Source organism: Aspergillus tubingensis (genome assembly GCF_013340325.1).
Source record: "Aspergillus tubingensis WU-2223L DNA, scaffold_6, whole genome shotgun sequence".
Taxonomy (NCBI): Eukaryota; Fungi; Ascomycota; class Eurotiomycetes; order Eurotiales; family Aspergillaceae; genus Aspergillus; species Aspergillus tubingensis.
The window spans coordinates 2,665,914-2,682,578 of NW_023336280.1; the positions used below are offsets into that span (position 1 = coordinate 2,665,914).

The 16,665-nt window shown below is 48.6% G+C and overlaps 5 protein-coding genes across 5 annotated transcripts; 3 read left to right on the forward strand and 2 right to left on the reverse strand.

Moving 5' to 3' along the window:
* Window positions 1-1,673: 1,673 nt before the first annotated feature.
* Window positions 1,674-3,379, forward strand: AtWU_04633 (carboxylesterase; the record flags this gene model as incomplete). The annotated part of the gene is made up of 3 exons (XM_035499744.1): window positions 1,674-1,898; window positions 1,959-2,303; window positions 2,360-3,379. 3 exons carry the CDS (start codon window positions 1,674-1,676, stop codon window positions 3,377-3,379), a joined length of 1,590 nt encoding a protein of 529 aa, XP_035355637.1.
* A 1,481-nt stretch (window positions 3,380-4,860) lies between these two features.
* Window positions 4,861-5,958, forward strand: AtWU_04634 (4-hydroxybenzoate octaprenyltransferase; the record flags this gene model as incomplete). The annotated part of the gene is made up of 1 exon (XM_035499745.1): window positions 4,861-5,958. The coding sequence occupies one exon, from the start codon at window positions 4,861-4,863 to the stop codon at window positions 5,956-5,958; it is 1,098 nt and encodes a 365-aa protein (XP_035355638.1).
* Window positions 5,959-9,415: 3,457 nt separating this feature from the next.
* Window positions 9,416-11,595, forward strand: AtWU_04635 (amine oxidase; the record flags this gene model as incomplete). The annotated part of the gene is made up of 3 exons (XM_035499746.1): window positions 9,416-9,466; window positions 9,518-9,949; window positions 10,006-11,595. The coding sequence occupies 3 exons, from the start codon at window positions 9,416-9,418 to the stop codon at window positions 11,593-11,595; spliced, it is 2,073 nt and encodes a 690-aa protein (XP_035355639.1).
* A 176-nt stretch (window positions 11,596-11,771) lies between these two features.
* On the reverse strand, window positions 11,772-13,019 carry AtWU_04636 (NADH:flavin oxidoreductase/NADH oxidase; the record flags this gene model as incomplete). The annotated part of the gene is made up of 1 exon (XM_035499747.1): window positions 11,772-13,019. One exon carries the CDS (start codon window positions 13,017-13,019, stop codon window positions 11,772-11,774), a length of 1,248 nt encoding a protein of 415 aa, XP_035355640.1.
* Window positions 13,020-13,599: 580 nt separating this feature from the next.
* On the reverse strand, window positions 13,600-15,388 carry AtWU_04637 (cytochrome P450; the record flags this gene model as incomplete). The annotated part of the gene is made up of 3 exons (XM_035499748.1): window positions 13,600-14,668; window positions 14,720-15,213; window positions 15,269-15,388. 3 exons carry the CDS (start codon window positions 15,386-15,388, stop codon window positions 13,600-13,602), a joined length of 1,683 nt encoding a protein of 560 aa, XP_035355641.1.
* Between the last annotated feature and the right edge of the window lie 1,277 nt (window positions 15,389-16,665).

Sequence of the window (16,665 nt, forward strand, 5' to 3'; positions counted from 1 at the left end):
GAATGTGGGAATTTGGTCCGCGGACATATTTGTATTATCTCTACGAGAAGCAGAGCTATGAGCTAGCCTCAACCTGACCATTTATGGTTAAACTGGAATGATAAGCTTTGCGTCTGTATGGGGGCTTGTTTTATCGCTCAGAAGTACCGCCATGGCTTTTATTCGAGATACAAAGTATACAAAGTCCTCGCCATCACCGAATTCCACTGGGAAAGGAAAGTTTACCGCCTAAATGCTTTCCCAGAGCATTTGCCGCCTCCGCCATACAAAAGTGATATTCCTTGTCGAAGAACTAACCGTGAGACCAAAACCGATATATCGCATCTAGTCAGCCAGGCGACGGAAAAAATATCCGTCCAAAATCCCTTCCCACCTGAATTTGAAGGTTGCAATATATCATATCTTTGAAGGTGGATTCTGACGCTCTACGTACCGTTCTTGGCGCGTTAATGTATAGATGCCAGAGAAAGCCCTCTTTCAGATTTAGTAAGAAACCAATGTCATTAATAACTAGTAGTTACAGGAAAGGAAGCTGAAAGTAATCTTCGAGCGATAATCCCGAGGATCATTTGACAAGGGTGCCGGCCCGGTCCAAGGCAACCCTATTGGGATGTGAGACCGGAATGATTGACCAATAAACGATGAAGCGCGTCACTGTTCCCAGAAAATGTAGTCAAGCTCGAATGTTCGTGATCAGTCGCGTAAATTGAGGTCTTCAGAGGCGTATCTGAAGCCAGCTGTCGAACCACTTAGGAAGAGCCCGACAATGCAAACCGAGGAGAAATGATCACGTCTTACACGTTTGACTTGAAAGCATCCGTAGAGTAATGCTGCGTTGCTTCAGCACCAAGTGTAATTTTCCACCTATAGTCAATTCGATCGCTTCGTCATCTTCGAGCTTGGGCGCCAGAGACTCTAGCTGCACACTCTTGTCTAGCTCAAGCATTTCGCACTATGCTCGCTGTATGCATGCAATGCTGGTATTGAACTCAATAGTGCAGGATGTAAGCCAAAAGATGGTATTCATAGTCATAGAAGAGTGTTCGTCCAGAGCTATCTTGCCAGATGTATGACTGAATATCGTGTTTTCGATCCTGTGCCGACAACATAGTATACGAGGCCGGGGATATGTGAGGAGAAATCGTTGATTCAGATGCCTAAATTCTGCGCGAGCAGCAGCATGAGCGGCTGCCAAAAGTGGCATGGTTCAAAATCAGGACAGACTAAAATTCTACTTCAACCAAACCTACATCTTGACATTAGATATAGTATATACTGATATATGTAGTCTTACTTGAGAAGATAGTACAGATTAATATGAAAAAACGCATACATGTATGAAAGAAGAAACTAAGAAATAATTAATGAAGGGAGTGCTCCGCCGCGAAGGATACCTGGGCTCCTTCACCTTGTTTGAACATAGGGTCTAGTGTATTTTCTCAAGAAACCATAAACCCAGGAACCCTTTGCAAGCCATTTTGCAAGTAGATGTCTGATCGACAGTCATTCCAAGTGATACATCGTATTCAATAGACTGGAGCAACCCTTGCTGCAATAATTGATCACGTGCATATGGAAGGGGCTCAGTGATAGTCATGAATTGCACACATCATCATCATCGCCATCATCATTTTAGCAGACAATTGTTACACAATTCCTTCTCTAGGATACAAATGCACTGGAGATCCTATCTGGTCCCTTTCCTGGGAGCCTGCGCCGTCGGCGTGAGCGGGAACCCCCAGGTCGACCTGGGTTATGCTCGCTACCGGGGTATTCGGCTGCCTGCTGGGGTAGATGAATACCTTGGTATGAGATACGCAGCACCTCCTTTAGGTCAGCAGAGGTTCCGAGCGCCGGCCGATCCAATCAGCACATCATATATTCAGGATGCATTTGAGGTAGGTGATTTATATTTCCTACAGAACGGGGCACGTATTGACGCACAGGGCGGCCTGTAGTTTGGACCAACCTGCATCGGTGTTGGAGAAGAGATTAGCCAAAGTGTTGGGGAAGACTGTCTGTTTATCAACGTGTTCGCCCCATCCAACGCAACTGCTCTCTCCAAATTGCCAGTGTGGGTGCATATTCAAGGCGGCGGCTATGCATCCAACTCCAATGCCAACTTCAATGGAACGGACGTGATCCAGCATTCGGGATATGACATTGTCTTTGTCAACTTTAATTACCGTGTTGGGGCCCTGGGGTTCCTAGCCAGCGAGGAGATTCGGCGGGAGGGAGACCTAAATGTGGGTTTGCTGGACCAGCGGAAGGCTCTCACATGGATTAAGCAGTATATTGACAAGGTAAGTCATGGACAAAGCTACTATAGCGCATGGATGTTCTGACATTCTCGGTGTAGTTTGGAGGAGACCCAGACCATGTTGTTGTCCATGGTGATTCCGCTGGTGCGGGCTCAGTGACTCATCATATGACTGCGTATGGAGGTGGGGAGGAGGGACTCTTCACAGGTGCAGTACTAGAGTCTCCATTTTGGCCCACATTGCGCAAAGTTGCAGAGATGGAGTCCCAGTACACGCGGTTTGTGGATGATGTCGGCTGCTCTAATTCATCATCTGCTTTGGCTTGTCTTCAGTCTGCGGACCTCACTATAATACAGAAGGCTAACGTGCCAAGCCCATTTCCTAATGCTCCATCTGATCCGTTGCCATTGTGGTACTTTCTGCCGGTCATTGATGGTGAGATGGTGCAAGATCAGTTGTATCGGCTCTTTGACCAGGGCAAAACGTTGAGAATCCCAGTACTAGTGGGCGACGATACAAACGAGGGATCTATCTTTGCATACAATGCCACAGATTCGTCAGATATGTCTCGGTTTCTCCAGGCCAATTACCCGGGGCTGTCTCCTACCAACATGTCCACCATCATGGCTGCATATCCCCGTATGCGTCCCGTAGCAGACCATGGAGCCTATTTCCCGTCCGCATCCGCCGCCTATGGAGACGCCACTTTCACGTGCCCCGGAAACTCCATTGCAGCGTCAATGGCCGATCGGGTTTGGAACTACCGATACAACGTTCGAGCCCCAGAGTTGATCGATGAAGGCCTGGGCGTGCCACATATATTCGAGATTAGCGCTATTTTTGGTGTCGGCTTTGCTGGTGATAGTGAAACCACAAGCTACAACGGGATTAATGCGAACGTCGTCGCTACCGTAATGGACTATTGGACCAGTTTCGTGAAGGTGCTGGATCCAAATCCCCTCAGACGTGGCCACACACCACGCTGGGAAGCGTGGATGCCCGACCTGGCACAGCGGCTCAAGATACAGACAAATAGTACAGCGATGGAGCCAATTCCAGAGCAGCAGGCGAATCGGTGTTCTATGTGGAGAGGACTCGCGCCGGAGATGGAGATTTGATGACCTTGAGGTTGTTGACCATCGTCCCCAATTCAATGCCTGTATGTCTTATGTCACTGGGCGATTCAATTATAGACTTCCTTTCAAACCCGCACTTCACCTCTCCTCTGTATGGCATATAATTGCATCATGTCGAAGTTTTCTATGTTCTATAGTACCATTACTGCACGAGAATACCAAGGAGTATTTTAGACGACATGGTAGCCGAATAAGTATACGCGACGACTTCGAGAAATCTATCATGACTGAGGGCTTGGTCATCCCATCCGTGCGTTGTTCGAGACGCCTGAACGGGGATCTATGGAAAGGTTGGGCTTATTGCCAATCAGATCTTAAATATTTATTGGGCTGGGGAATACGAGCTTTTCTATGGCATTGGGACTGTGTAAGCAGACGCGGGCCAGGCACGGAATGTGTCCCACATTTATTGTAGTTGCCGACAGTGATGAATTCATAGAAATATACCCACTCTCTCGCTTGCACCTTAGCTAATTATAAAATGTCAACGGTCTATACCATAATAATGGCTGCATTGATGTGACTCTAACAGAACTTTTATCATTTATATCGATAGGAGATACTTCTCGTCAAGACGAGGTGAATATATACATCGTATTTCAGAATAATGTACACCACATCATTGTCAAGACATAGACCAGTCTTCTGAAAGCTCTCCAAGAGGGATGTAATGCAACATACATACTATTGAAGAAATGCTTATGAAAATTTTATCCTCTCGCGTTATCGGCTGCGAGACCATATACTCAGAGAAATGGAAACAACTGCCTCAAGCTAATAAGGCTATGTGGAAATACCATTTATGCAAACAGGGAAAACGAAGTAGATTCGCAATGATTAGGTCCGTGAAACCAACGTCGTAACGTGACTCCCGTGAGCACTAAGTCAGTGGCAGCCAAGGAATGGTATACGATATACGAACATGAACTCGGGCCCACACTAAAGACAGGTCAGTCTTGCTGAGTACAATGTTTATCAGCGCAAAGGTTCAGGCATATAGTGGAACATGGGGCTGAGTACCATGCCAGTCTGGCCGAGTATCAACTTTACGGTAAACGCTACGCTAGTTCGTAGCGGCCACTCATCACTTCGATGGGCTCTGGACCTGTCAGCTTCTAGCTTGGCTAGACGAGAAAGATGGGACTGGCAATGCATTTCATCCTTCACATGCCCCTTGAGTAATACGTGAGTAGAATTTAATAAAAGAAATCTCAGAAAGTAGTATGACAATGAAAAGACGGAATTCGGGGCCAGTTCTTATTTCAGCATAAGCGTGTATTGAAGGACCTTTGCAGCTATATGAACTGGCGTACGGCACCTGCCTGTTGGTATCTTCTGGGATATCAAGTTTCTCGCCTTTCGTTAGATACATTAATATTGTTGGCTTCGATTATTGACACCTCACACGAACATCGGCTCGAAATAAGCCAACATATTTTCAAATGTTTGAGTATCTGACAATTATGCCGAAATCTTCTACCACCCAGTCCAGCATTCGTGGAAGGCTACTACAGTTCCAAAGCAAGAAGAGACCTTCAGACGACCAACCAACAGCCACTCCACTGAACGCACAAAATAATGTGCAGGCTCAGTACGGAGGTAACGACAAGTCTGGTGTCCTCCAGATGTTTCCGTCCTCCTGGTTGCCATATGTCCAGCTCGTCCGGCTGTGGCCTCCAGCCGCGCTTCTGCTCATTTTCTTCCCCCATGCATTTGGCATCCTGCATGCTGCAATCAAAATGCAAGCTTCAGCAGAGCACGTCTTGCGAACCGGCATTACGATCTTTGGGGGCTGCTTCTTCTTCTCCAATGCAGCTCACACATGGAATGATCTGATCGACGCACCCTTGGATGCCCAAGTGGAACGGACTCGGAAAAGACCAATCCCTCGTGGGGCCATCACACCAAAATCGGCTATTATCTTCGGATCCACTCAGGTTTTAGGTGCTGTCATCATTCTCGCATGTATGCCGTTAGGGGTTTCGACTTCCGGTCTATACGCCTTACCCAACATCATCAGTACGACCTACTACCGGTTCGCTAAGCGGCACACTCGGTTCCCACAGATCGTTCTCGGCTTTTGCCTCGCATGGGGTGTGGTCATGGGCGAGGTGGCTATGGGAGTGCAGCCCGTGTCTTACTCTCCAGACGAGGCCGGTGTCGCCGTTGACGCTTCTGTCATCCTCCTCGTAGCAGGAACTGCTTTGTGGGTCCTCATCTATGACACAATATACGCGCATCAGGACCTTCAGGCCGATCTGAAAGTTGGGATCAAGAGTTTAGCAGTGCTGCTGCAAGACCACACCAAAGCGGTGCTGTGGCCCGTCCTGATGATCATGACCGGCCTCCTATTGGAAGCTGGCCGAGCAAGTGGGCTAGGGACATCGTATTACCTTTTTGCGGTGTGCGGGGCTAGTGTGTCTCTCGGTCTCATGGTCTGGTATGTAGATCTGCAGGATAGTCGGAGCTGTTGGTGGTGGTTCAGCAACGGCTTCTGGTGGACTGGTGGCACTATCATGATTGGGTTGTTGGTGGAATATTCAACGCAGGTCAGATTTTAGCTTCCTGCGATGTAGAAGTAACTTCCGCTCAGGGTCCGACGAATTTGCGGTGCGGGCCGCCGAGAGTAGACATCATTCAGCCTGTACACTAAAGTAGCTCTAGTCTGATTACATAGTGGGTACAATGCTAGAAGTTGTGGGTGGTCTTGCTTGCTGTTTTGTGAACTCGGCAGAGATGGCATCTGAAGATCAGTCCCTTGTAATGGAATGTCGAGCTACGAAGCCCCAGTCTTTCCATGTATTTTACTAGAATCCTTCGTAATGGGGCAATGCTCTTACAGAGCATGTATTGTGTGACGGCGTCTGCCACCAGCTTGGCTGGAGCGGCCATCGTTTCTCGGCTTCAGCTAGCCACTGAGACACGGAGTACCACAGATTATACTTCCTCACCCTCTGGTGCAACATGATGAGCATTAGTTGCTGCGTTATTTGTGCTAGAACGTTCATTCCAGGTGTTATGCCCGGCCGTGATTGAGTCATCGGATTGGACTACACTAATTGTAGACATGTGCTTCGACATGCCATATTACTGATACTGCCCAGCCATGCAGCTCTTATATCTTAGCTTGGTGGTTGGCTGGATCACCTTCCAGGCCGAGATGGCGAACCCTCTGCGTAAAAGCACTCTGGTGAATGTTCAAGATACCTCTACTTCTTCCATAGAACATACTTCGCACTTTCTACTCTCGCTGTGAACTTTTATTGTAATTTCCTGGAGTGCTAATTTACCTTTGCGACAGTTTGTCAACTATCTAGGGGCTGTTTGTCGTCAGCATTCCTCCGGTAGATGCAGAAACACCATAGTCATAGTCGGAAGTTCACGTGGCACCATTAAGCCGCGGCATGTCATCTTGACCATTGTTGTCCCAGAATCCGGTATATCCGGTGTGTAAGTCACAGATACGAATGAAGAAAAGTATCAGGGGTGGGGGCCATTCTGGTGTTTGAAAGCTGCCTGAGAACCTTTTCCGACCCTCTTGATGAAATTCCATTGCTGAAAGGTATGCTCCTGAGCACTGATGTCGCATATCAGTGGGGAGGTCTAGTCGATCAGACAAATGGGGTTGATTTTATCAGACTCAAATCGCGTGGTTTCTCCACTCCCCCACTGTGCCCTAGTGACGAAGGGTCTTCCATCGGTGTGATCAGACATGTGGAGCGGGAGGATCGTGTGTATGGTATTCCTCTTGGTCCCTATTCGTCCGGTCGAGTAGACTAAAGCTTGGCGCGATTACAAACTCGGGGGCAGTCGAAGTATGGTGCAGCTGTCGAGTAGTCTATCCTGCAGCGGTGCCTCTAGCCTTTTCAGCAATACCCTTGGGATCTCTTCGCTGTGTAGGATGCATTCGCTGATCCTGAACATGCGTATTGGTCCCAAAAGTACCGACGTATTTGTATGATGACTTTGACCCAGCTGACCCTTTTGACTGGTCAAATTGCAGAAACGTACTACTGTACACAACTATAGCTAAGAAAGTGAATATATTGGATTACTAGTTCTTCCATTGAGCAATGCGTACGCTGTAAATGACGAGCTAGACATTGTATCAATCGATCTTCTTCTCCCTTATAGCAAACCGCCTTTGAAACAAAGTCTTTTCCATACGATCGCATGCTAGATCCCAATCACTGCCTCGGGTCCACTTACGATGGTAAGGCTGATACCCAAGTAAGCTACCCAGCCAACGGCCGAGTGTAATTCCCATCCCCATAGCTATAACTGACCCGAAGGGCACCCACTCCGGCAGTGACAGATAGGAGCCCCCAGCATCGAACATCTGCCAACATGGGAATAATCAACTCAGTTAGCCAAAGCTCAGTACAAACAGTGTGAAAGGGGACTTGCAAGCAAACAAACAAACTCACCGACATGACCTGCAAAATATCGACATTCTTCCCCACAACTACGGTCTCCTCCTGGTATCCGTACCAATTCATGAAAAACAATATATCCAATTTGTATGTCTCCACAGTATCCTGCCCGGATAATAAGAATCGTATTACCCCACCACCTCCAGATGGTATCATAACATCGTTTGATCGTTGCTGTGCAGGAAATAAAGGCGGATACAATCGATGATTAACCCGTGGACGAATGCAGCATCGTCCACTCTGGGGGGTTAGTGTGTACTGTTGGTTCCCAACATCGACGCACAATTCCCCTTCTATGACTTCTATGTACTCTTCCTGATGTGGATGGAAATGCTTTGGGGGCTTGACATTCTTGAGGAATGCAGGCCACTTGTCAAGGTGGAAGGTGATTTCAAAGGCGAAGACAAAGGGTGGGATATGCCGTTCCTGGGTGAATATCGCTCCATTGAAGCTGTAGCTCCCTGGTTAACAAGAATGCATGCATTGGATGGAGTGAATATCAAAGTATGTACATACCCTCTTTGGATAGAAGGATCGGAAGGGAGTTCAGTCGAGGTCATGATGGTGAAGAATTGAATTTCCTTCAGCTCGGCCCATTTGTTGAATTGTAAATGACCATAGGGTCATATCAGGGTCTGGCCTGTTAGTTATATGGCTTTACTGACATGTGGCACAGTATGGAGGAGACAAGTATGACATTGATCTGACTAGGGGCGGGAACGAGGACGGAAGTAAACACTTTGTAAGCAGCTGGTATCGAATGCATTCGTGAATAGTGGGTATGAAATGGATTGCCGAGTGATATTTACAAGCCGCTGCTGACATTCGTTGGAGATTAATTATAAGATGAAGTAAGCACTAAGCTGATGGGTTATGAAGTAGTAAACGCATCAGCAATCAAGTGTGAGGCTCGCAGGGAAATGCATTACGCAATGCCTTCGGGTGAGGCTAAGACGGGCTCAAATATATCTAGAAGAAATGCAAGCACCGTTCTTTCTTTCTTTTCTTATCTAGTATTCAATGACCGGTACCATTGTCATACCTGGAGAGATCGTCCAGATGTAGTCATCCATTACAATAGCGCTGCTTGCAAGACGTGGCTCAAGTATTATTTACATGTTACTTCAATTTTCGCTCGCATATTGGCATATGGCAGTGACTGGTAATAGTACTTTATCGAAGCGACCCCGCACGGAAGAGCTGAAGATAAGCAGTTGGTCGTGATTACTCGGCTAGCCTTATACTTTAGCGACCATGGCAGCATATCTAGACGCACGCCGCGCCTAAACTTACTCTTAGGGTCATGCCGGAAGGTCGGTGCGAGAGTCGGTCGGCCCTGCCCGGTTAATCCTTACCTTCATGGAAGCGGGATGCGGAACTTAATGCCACGGAGCAGCAGTATCGCCTAAACCTAACCTTTGGGGAATTCTTCTGGGCATTCCAAGACTCTGCTTATCTCCCGCACATTGTTGCAGAATTTAACAGCTCAAGCATATAAGTCAGACTACACCTCACATATTTTGTACCAATTCCAAATCCCACTGCTAATATTCCGTCAGAGGTTGTCACTATTTCAGCCTTAGCTATGTCGGTTCCCCACCCCTTTGACCCTTTGAATCCAAGAGAGATCGCAAAAGTATGGAAACAAACAAAAACTTAGGAAGAGAGGAATTGACAGTGGTCTCAGGCTGCGGCTATTGTACGCGATGCATTTCCCGGACAACCCCCAAACTTCCGAGTAATTACTCTGAATGAACCCCCAAAGGCAGATATGGTTCCCTTTTTGGAGCAAGTCCATGGAGGAAGGAGTGCGCCGAGAAGACCCGCGAGAGTTGCTCGTGTCCAAGTAGTCCTTCCCGGAGGTTCTTGCGCCAATCAATTTATTGAGCTCCTAGTCGACCTGGAGGACTCTACGATCCTTAAGAAGGAACATCTGATCGGAAGGCATCCGTACATCGACCCTGATTACATGAAAGCTGCCGAGAAGGCGTGCTTGTCAGATCCGAAAGTCCAGGAAGAAATCGCTCGTTTGCAACTGCCGGACAGTGCTACCGTTGTTGTGGAGTCGTGGGCATATGCCACAGATGGCACCAAGGATACTTCACAACGGACTACCATGGTAACACATCATATTGATCAAATTGCACAATAGCTGGATGTTAACCAAGTAAATAGTGTTGGTTCTACATGCGCTTGGTGGATGACGCCGATGCCAATTACTATGCCTATCCTCTGGATCTGTGCGCGGAAGTATCGGAAGACTTGAAAGTCACCAAGACGTATCAACTTCCTTCTGGTCCAGACGATCGCATTCATGACAAGCCGGAGCCATTCGATCGCCGCAAAATCCACGGCGCAGAGATTGAATACAGCCCTGGGTTGAGAGCTTCACCGCGAACAACTACAAAGCCCTATCAAGTGGTACAGCCGGAAGGCCCCTCATTCAAGACACGAGGAAACCATTTAGAGTGGGAAAAATGGTCCATGCACATCGGGTTCAACTACCGAGAAGGCCTCACCCTTCACGACATTCGCTACGATGGTCGAAGCCTCTTCTACCGCTTATCCCTTGCAGAGATGTTTGTGCCTTATGGCGACCCGCGAGCCCCTTACCCTCGCAAGGGGGCATTTGACCTTGGCAATGACGGGGCGGGAATTAATGCTAACAACCTCCGTCTGGGCAGTGACTGCTTGGGTCATATCAAGTATTTTGATGGCTGGCACACGACTACTGCAGGGGACCCACTGAAACTTCCGAACGTAGTATGCTGTCATGAGGAAGATGACGGCATTTTGTGGAAACACACAAACTACCGGACGAGGAATGCGGTGGTGACACGCTCGCGGATCCTCGTCCTGCAAACCATCATCACCGTTAGCAATTACGAATATATCTTCGCCTTCCACTTCGGTCAGGATGCGTCGATTCATTACGAAGTACGCGCTACTGGAATTCTTTCAACCGCACCAATTGATATTGGCGACAAAGTACCGTGGGGTACCATTGTCGCGCCCGGCGTTCTAGCCCCCTATCATCAGCATTTATTCTCCCTGCGTATGGATCCCGCAGTCGATGGTCATAGCAATTCTCTGCAGGTCGAAGAATCCCATCCTATTCCTGTCGACGTGCACAGCTTTGATCATACTGGTAAATCTCAAGAACAAATTGACTCGCAGAGAAACCCCTTCGGCGTCGGATACATCACGCGCTCTTCCATCGTGGAGGAAGAAAGCGGCTTGGACCTTGATATAACGAAGAACCGCACCTTCAAAATTATCAACGAGAATGTCATTAACCCGGTAACTGGAACCCCGGTAGGATTCAAACTACTTCCCGCCTATAGTCAAATGCTACTCGCACACCCGGACTCGTACCATGCCAGACGCTCAGAGTTTGGACAGCACGCCGTCTGGGTTACGCGGTACACCGAGGAAGAACACTTCCCTTCTGGCCGTCACACTATGCAGTCACTAGGTGGCGACGGTATTGCTTCAGCAATTGCTAAGCGAGCTGGAACTGAGCATTCCTCGGTGCGCAATAAGGATATTGTCATCTGGCACACTTTCGGATCGACCCACAACCCCCGAATCGAAGATTGGCCTGTCATGCCGTCGGACAAGATGGTGGTTGGTCTTAAGCCTGTCAATTTCTTCACTGGTAATCCTGGTCTTGACGTCGCAATCTCAACGCAGGAGAGGAACAGGAGTGTCTTGGTTGAGGGAGGGGATGATGTTGACCCCAGGTCGGGCTGTTGCAATCTGTAATATATTCATTAATAGAGCCGGCCTTCAGTAACCGATATGGCAGTGGAGTCTCCCTATATATAGATGCTATGGAACGCCCTTGATCGCTGACATACTTGTCACAAATTCTCCGAGCAGTTCCATCTTCAAAGGCGCCCGTACAGTTTCACAACGCAGTAATGACTTTATACAACGCTCTATAAAGACCCATTCTTTCTTCCCTTGCCACGACCTTCAAAGCTCCAGTCAATCTGCGTCGCCATCCTCACCTTCACCCCCAACTCATTCGCAAACGCACGAACAAGCCCAGGGTTCTGCTGGAACCAGCGCCCCGCGAGCACAGCATCGATACCAGATTGCATAACCTCTTCAGCAAGCTTTCCCGTTTTGATTCCTCCAACAGCGGTGACCAGCAGCCTGTCACCAACTGCCTTTTTCACCTCGTGCGCCAAATGCACCTGATACGCAGGGCCAGACCTGATAGCAATCGCAGATTTAGAATGAATCCCACCCGAGCTGACATCCACCAAATCGACCCCATGGTCAGCCAATATAGGAGCGAGCCGAACAGATTGCTCAACCGTCCAACTCTCCGGGAATTCCTTCTTCAACCCCTCATCAAACTCAAACCAGTCCGTCGCACTGATGCGCACAAGAAGAGGCATTGTATCCGGGATTACACCCCTAATAGCGTCGCACACCTCGAGCAATAGCCTAATCCTATTCTCAAAGCTCCCTCCATACCGATCTGTTCGCCGATTACTCACAGGACTGAGAAACTGATGCAGGAGGTACCCATGCGCTGCATGAACCTCAATCGCATCAAACCCCGCCCTGACAGCCCGCTTCGCAGCCCCTGCAAAGTCCTTAACCAGCTCCTCGACCTCCGCCTCACTCAAAGCCCTCGGAACCACATTAACCCCCTCTTCATGCGCAATCGCCGAAGGCCCAACAATCTCATCCGGCCATCCACCAACCTCCTTCACAGCCATGGCGTTGACGCTTAGCCACGGAGCAACAGCGCTAGCCTTGCGGCCTGCATGCGCTAGCTGGATAGCTATCTTCTGGCTCTGGCTGTGGGCGAATTCGGTGATTCGTCTCAGAGGCTCGATCTGCCCGTCTTCGTAGAGGCCAAGGTCTTGGGGCGTGATTCGGCCTACTTTCTGCACTGCGGTCGATTCCATTATGGCGAGTCCCGGGCCGCGCTGTAGGATTCCGCCTAGATGGGTTAGGTGCCAGTCGGTGGCGTAGCCATCCTTTGCGGAGTATTGGCAGAGAGGGGCGAGGAAGAGGCGGTTGGGAAGGGTGAGGGATCGGATGGTTAGGGGGGTGAAGAGCTTAGTTGTGCCCTCTAGTTGGGTTCCTGCTGGTGGGGTTTGTGCTGGTGTGTAGTAGGAGATTCCTTGTGCGGGAGGGTTGTCGATGGGGGTTTGGGTGGTGGGCATTGTTGTGGTTAGGGTTTTTGGGCGGCGATGGAGGGTAGGGAAGGGTGTGATTCGGTTTCGTTTATCGAGTCCTTGAATCGATTCGTGTGTGAGATGAATGATGGAACTCAATTCATATACCAATGTCGCTATTTGCGAAGACCAACGCTGGGTTCGATATAAGTATCATTCCATCTGTTATTCTTGCAGGGATTATTGGCTGTGATTATAAATCGGTAGATTAATAATGCCCGATCACGCCATGGTAGAGAAAGTTGCTTGCATGGGGTATTTGGGAGATTTAATTGGGTCAAGAATAGAGCCCGGCACTAGTCGTAGAGCAAGCTGCATATACTAGCTAGGATATGCAGTAAGTATAACGTTCTACTTTGCCTGCACCAAATCTATAACTGGGCACGACAACTGTTGGGGCGCTTAAGTGTTATGTCTCATTTGACACCGAGCATATTGGCTCTGAAGTCTCCTTGAATGCGATTTAATAATGTGGCTGTGTGTGGCTAATGCTACAACTTTTGAGAAAAAGCCCCAAGCTATCACCATTTCGGGTGCAGGGAAGATCCATACATTGTCTCTTTTGGATTTAAGTCACCAACGTTACACGGCACGGATATCCATCTACTGGATGAGTGCCAGCTTTCTCAGACTGATATGCCCTTTCGCCGTGCAGCAGCTTAGGCTTCTTGTTATGAAAGCCTACAGACTCAGCAATGTGATCAAACCAGCCCCTCTGTTTCGCCTTCATCGCATCCAATTCATCGTAGGCTGGCTTTATCTCAAATGTCCGGGCGGTCATCACTAAGACTGTCCGCATCTCGTTGTAGACAAGAGTCTGGCCAATGCAGTTGCGTGGTCCCTGCTCGAACGGACGATAGGCTGCCGGGTCGGGGTGAAGTTCGTGGCCTGGGTCAACGAGCCAGCGCTCTGGGAGAAATTCTCTTGCTCGTGGCCATACCCTTGGGTTGAGATGCGTCGCCTGGTGTAAGATGGTGACGCTGATATCATCTGCCAAGGGGTATTGGTTGCCATGTCTGTCAGTAAGTGACAAACCATCGGCGCCTTGACGCATAGTGCCTGCTGGGGAGTAGAGCCGAAGGGTTTCTTTGATAACTGCCATTGTATATGAGCATTGATTGAGCAAGGAAGGTTGTTCGCGGAGTAGCTGAACCGCAGCTGAAGGATCTGGCCCAAATATGTGGTCATGTTCTTGCCGCACTCGAGCCAAAGCCTCAGGGTGTTTAGATAACATGTGATACACGTAAGCGATACTGCTCGAAGTGGTATCAGTTCCGGCAAAGAGGAACAATCGAATCTGATAGGTCACATATTCTGCGAAGCAGTCGTCTAACTGTGTAGCGTCAGTGATTCCTTCGTTTTTACTCTCTAAATATGCTTCCAAGGCTAGAGTAAGGATGGATTTGGCTCGCTTAGAACGAGACGAATCATCCCGTTTGGCTTGCTTCATCTCGGAGAATCGCTCATGCAGGGCTTTACGAATGCATTTGTTCACAACGTGACCGTAATATCCCTGAACAATAGGCCGAAGTGGGTGTGCTCGTATGCGAGGGTCCCAAAAAGAATGCCATTTGGTAATGTGGCCAAGAGCAGTTGCAATGATATTATCGGAATTCTGATGATCAAGGTCCGCGTCACTAGTCTCCTCGTTAGCATTTGCCATACAATGGGGGGAAGGGTAAACCAACAGCGTCACTTTGAGAATGACATCCATGGTTAATCTGGTGGTCAGGTCATCTAAGGCGAAAAAATTCCCAGCATTGGCTTTCTCGTGCAATTTATCACAAAAGACACCAACCGACTTGATAACTTCGGGAAGGAGATCCTGCATGCTGCCAGCACTGAATCCCGGATTAAAGATTGATCTCCAGGCCTTCCACTCAGCATTTCCCATAGAGATCATACTAGGCCCGCCAGTAATCGGTTGCATGAATCGAGGCTGTATGACTGTTTTGGGGAGGTTGAATTTATTTGTCGCCTGTGATGCCGCTTCGGGATAGAAGACTATATACTGTGCGGGGGACATAGGCCAGACATCCAATAGAAAGATCTCCGTGTCAGTATATTCCGACGCCAACTCTTGTGTCGCAAGCACAACATTGGCATCGTCAGGTAGACTATTAACATAGTCCGAAAGAACCAGCATGTGGCCAGTTAGCCAGCTCCATCCTGCTGGCATGCGCTAGACATGGTGTTAGTGATAGTGTAGTAAGCTTTGTAGCTAAGATTGAGCTTACCACTCCTTGTTTGCGGAGGCGGTTGATTTTGGAACGGTGTTGGTAGAGCGCATGGAGTCCATACGCGGCGAGGCTTACGAACGGTAGGCAAATGGTCAGAATAATGTTGATGGAAGCCATTGGTGTAGACTTGATATCCCTCGCTTCCACCATGGATAGGCAATCGGAGGAAGCGGTTCAATGGGGGAGTGTTAAGGGGATCATGGACAGGAGGCGGTGAGATTGGGCGGGCAGTTGCCTAAAAGGGTAATAGTGTAACACTCCAACATTTCCCAGCCTCGATCGCTGGTTCTGTGTGCAGCACACCTCAGCAATGCTTATAATAGCATTTTGTGGAGCCTCAACTGCTATGCAAGCATATGTGGGAGGATATCCAAGCGTAAGCCAGAGGCTGTGTTTGGAATGATATCCGGATAAGCCCAAGGTACAACCACCGTTGATCTGCTCGAACGCGCAGTTTATCCATACTGATAGTGAAGATGATGTAAATACCAACTTGTCAGTGGCCTGACTGCACTATCCCTTGCTTGTATCATACCAGAGCACGGCCGCAGTTTCTCGGCCTTACTGCGCAGCACCTCAGCATCTCAGCTTAGTGCGTCGAGTGGGAGATGTCGTGTGGTATATGAAGGCTATGCCAATCGTGAAGGAGCGATATTGGTAGCATAAGTTGGATAATGGTATGTGCAATGTAAACAGTGCACTTTACTGACACCTGATGCTGTCGCTCAGAGACATGACGGGTACTTCGTAACCCCCGAGCGATGCTACTAAGTGTGAAGAGTGACATGCCAACGAACAGAGTGCATATAGATCAATGTGGAACGAAAAATTGAGTAACTGCATATGAAAGGAAAATATACCGACTGGTATCTGCGTAGGTTATTCATATAGTAATGACATAGGAAACTGCAGTGGTCTTCATCGTAGCCAGGACACTCAAGACAGGGGTGACGCTAGTGTGACTCGGTAGGGATATCGGTTCCCACACACTGATGACAAGCGTCCTGAGAGGCAGAGCTAGATGGCTATTGCTAAGCACGCTTGAAAAATGGAAGAGAGAGATTATCGACCCCAACTTCGCACTTTCTAAGTCCAAAGCGCTGGGAATTGAGGCTGAGTGTTCGAAGGGAGACTGAGAATCTCAAGGCAACCCTTAAGCCCCTTGCTTCTTTTGGGAGGCATTACATCTTCGTGAGGTCGATAAAATGCAGTCAGCATTGAGTATGTAAGAGGAAATCCAGTGAGCCGCTCAAGTCCCCGCACATCCAACCCAGACACTCGTGCAACCACAGGGTCTGACAGCCCAGTTATACATAAAGCGGTGTTCCCGTCGGAGAGGTGCACTAAGAAGTGCATGTACACCTGTAAACGATATGCTCAAATCATTCAGGAAA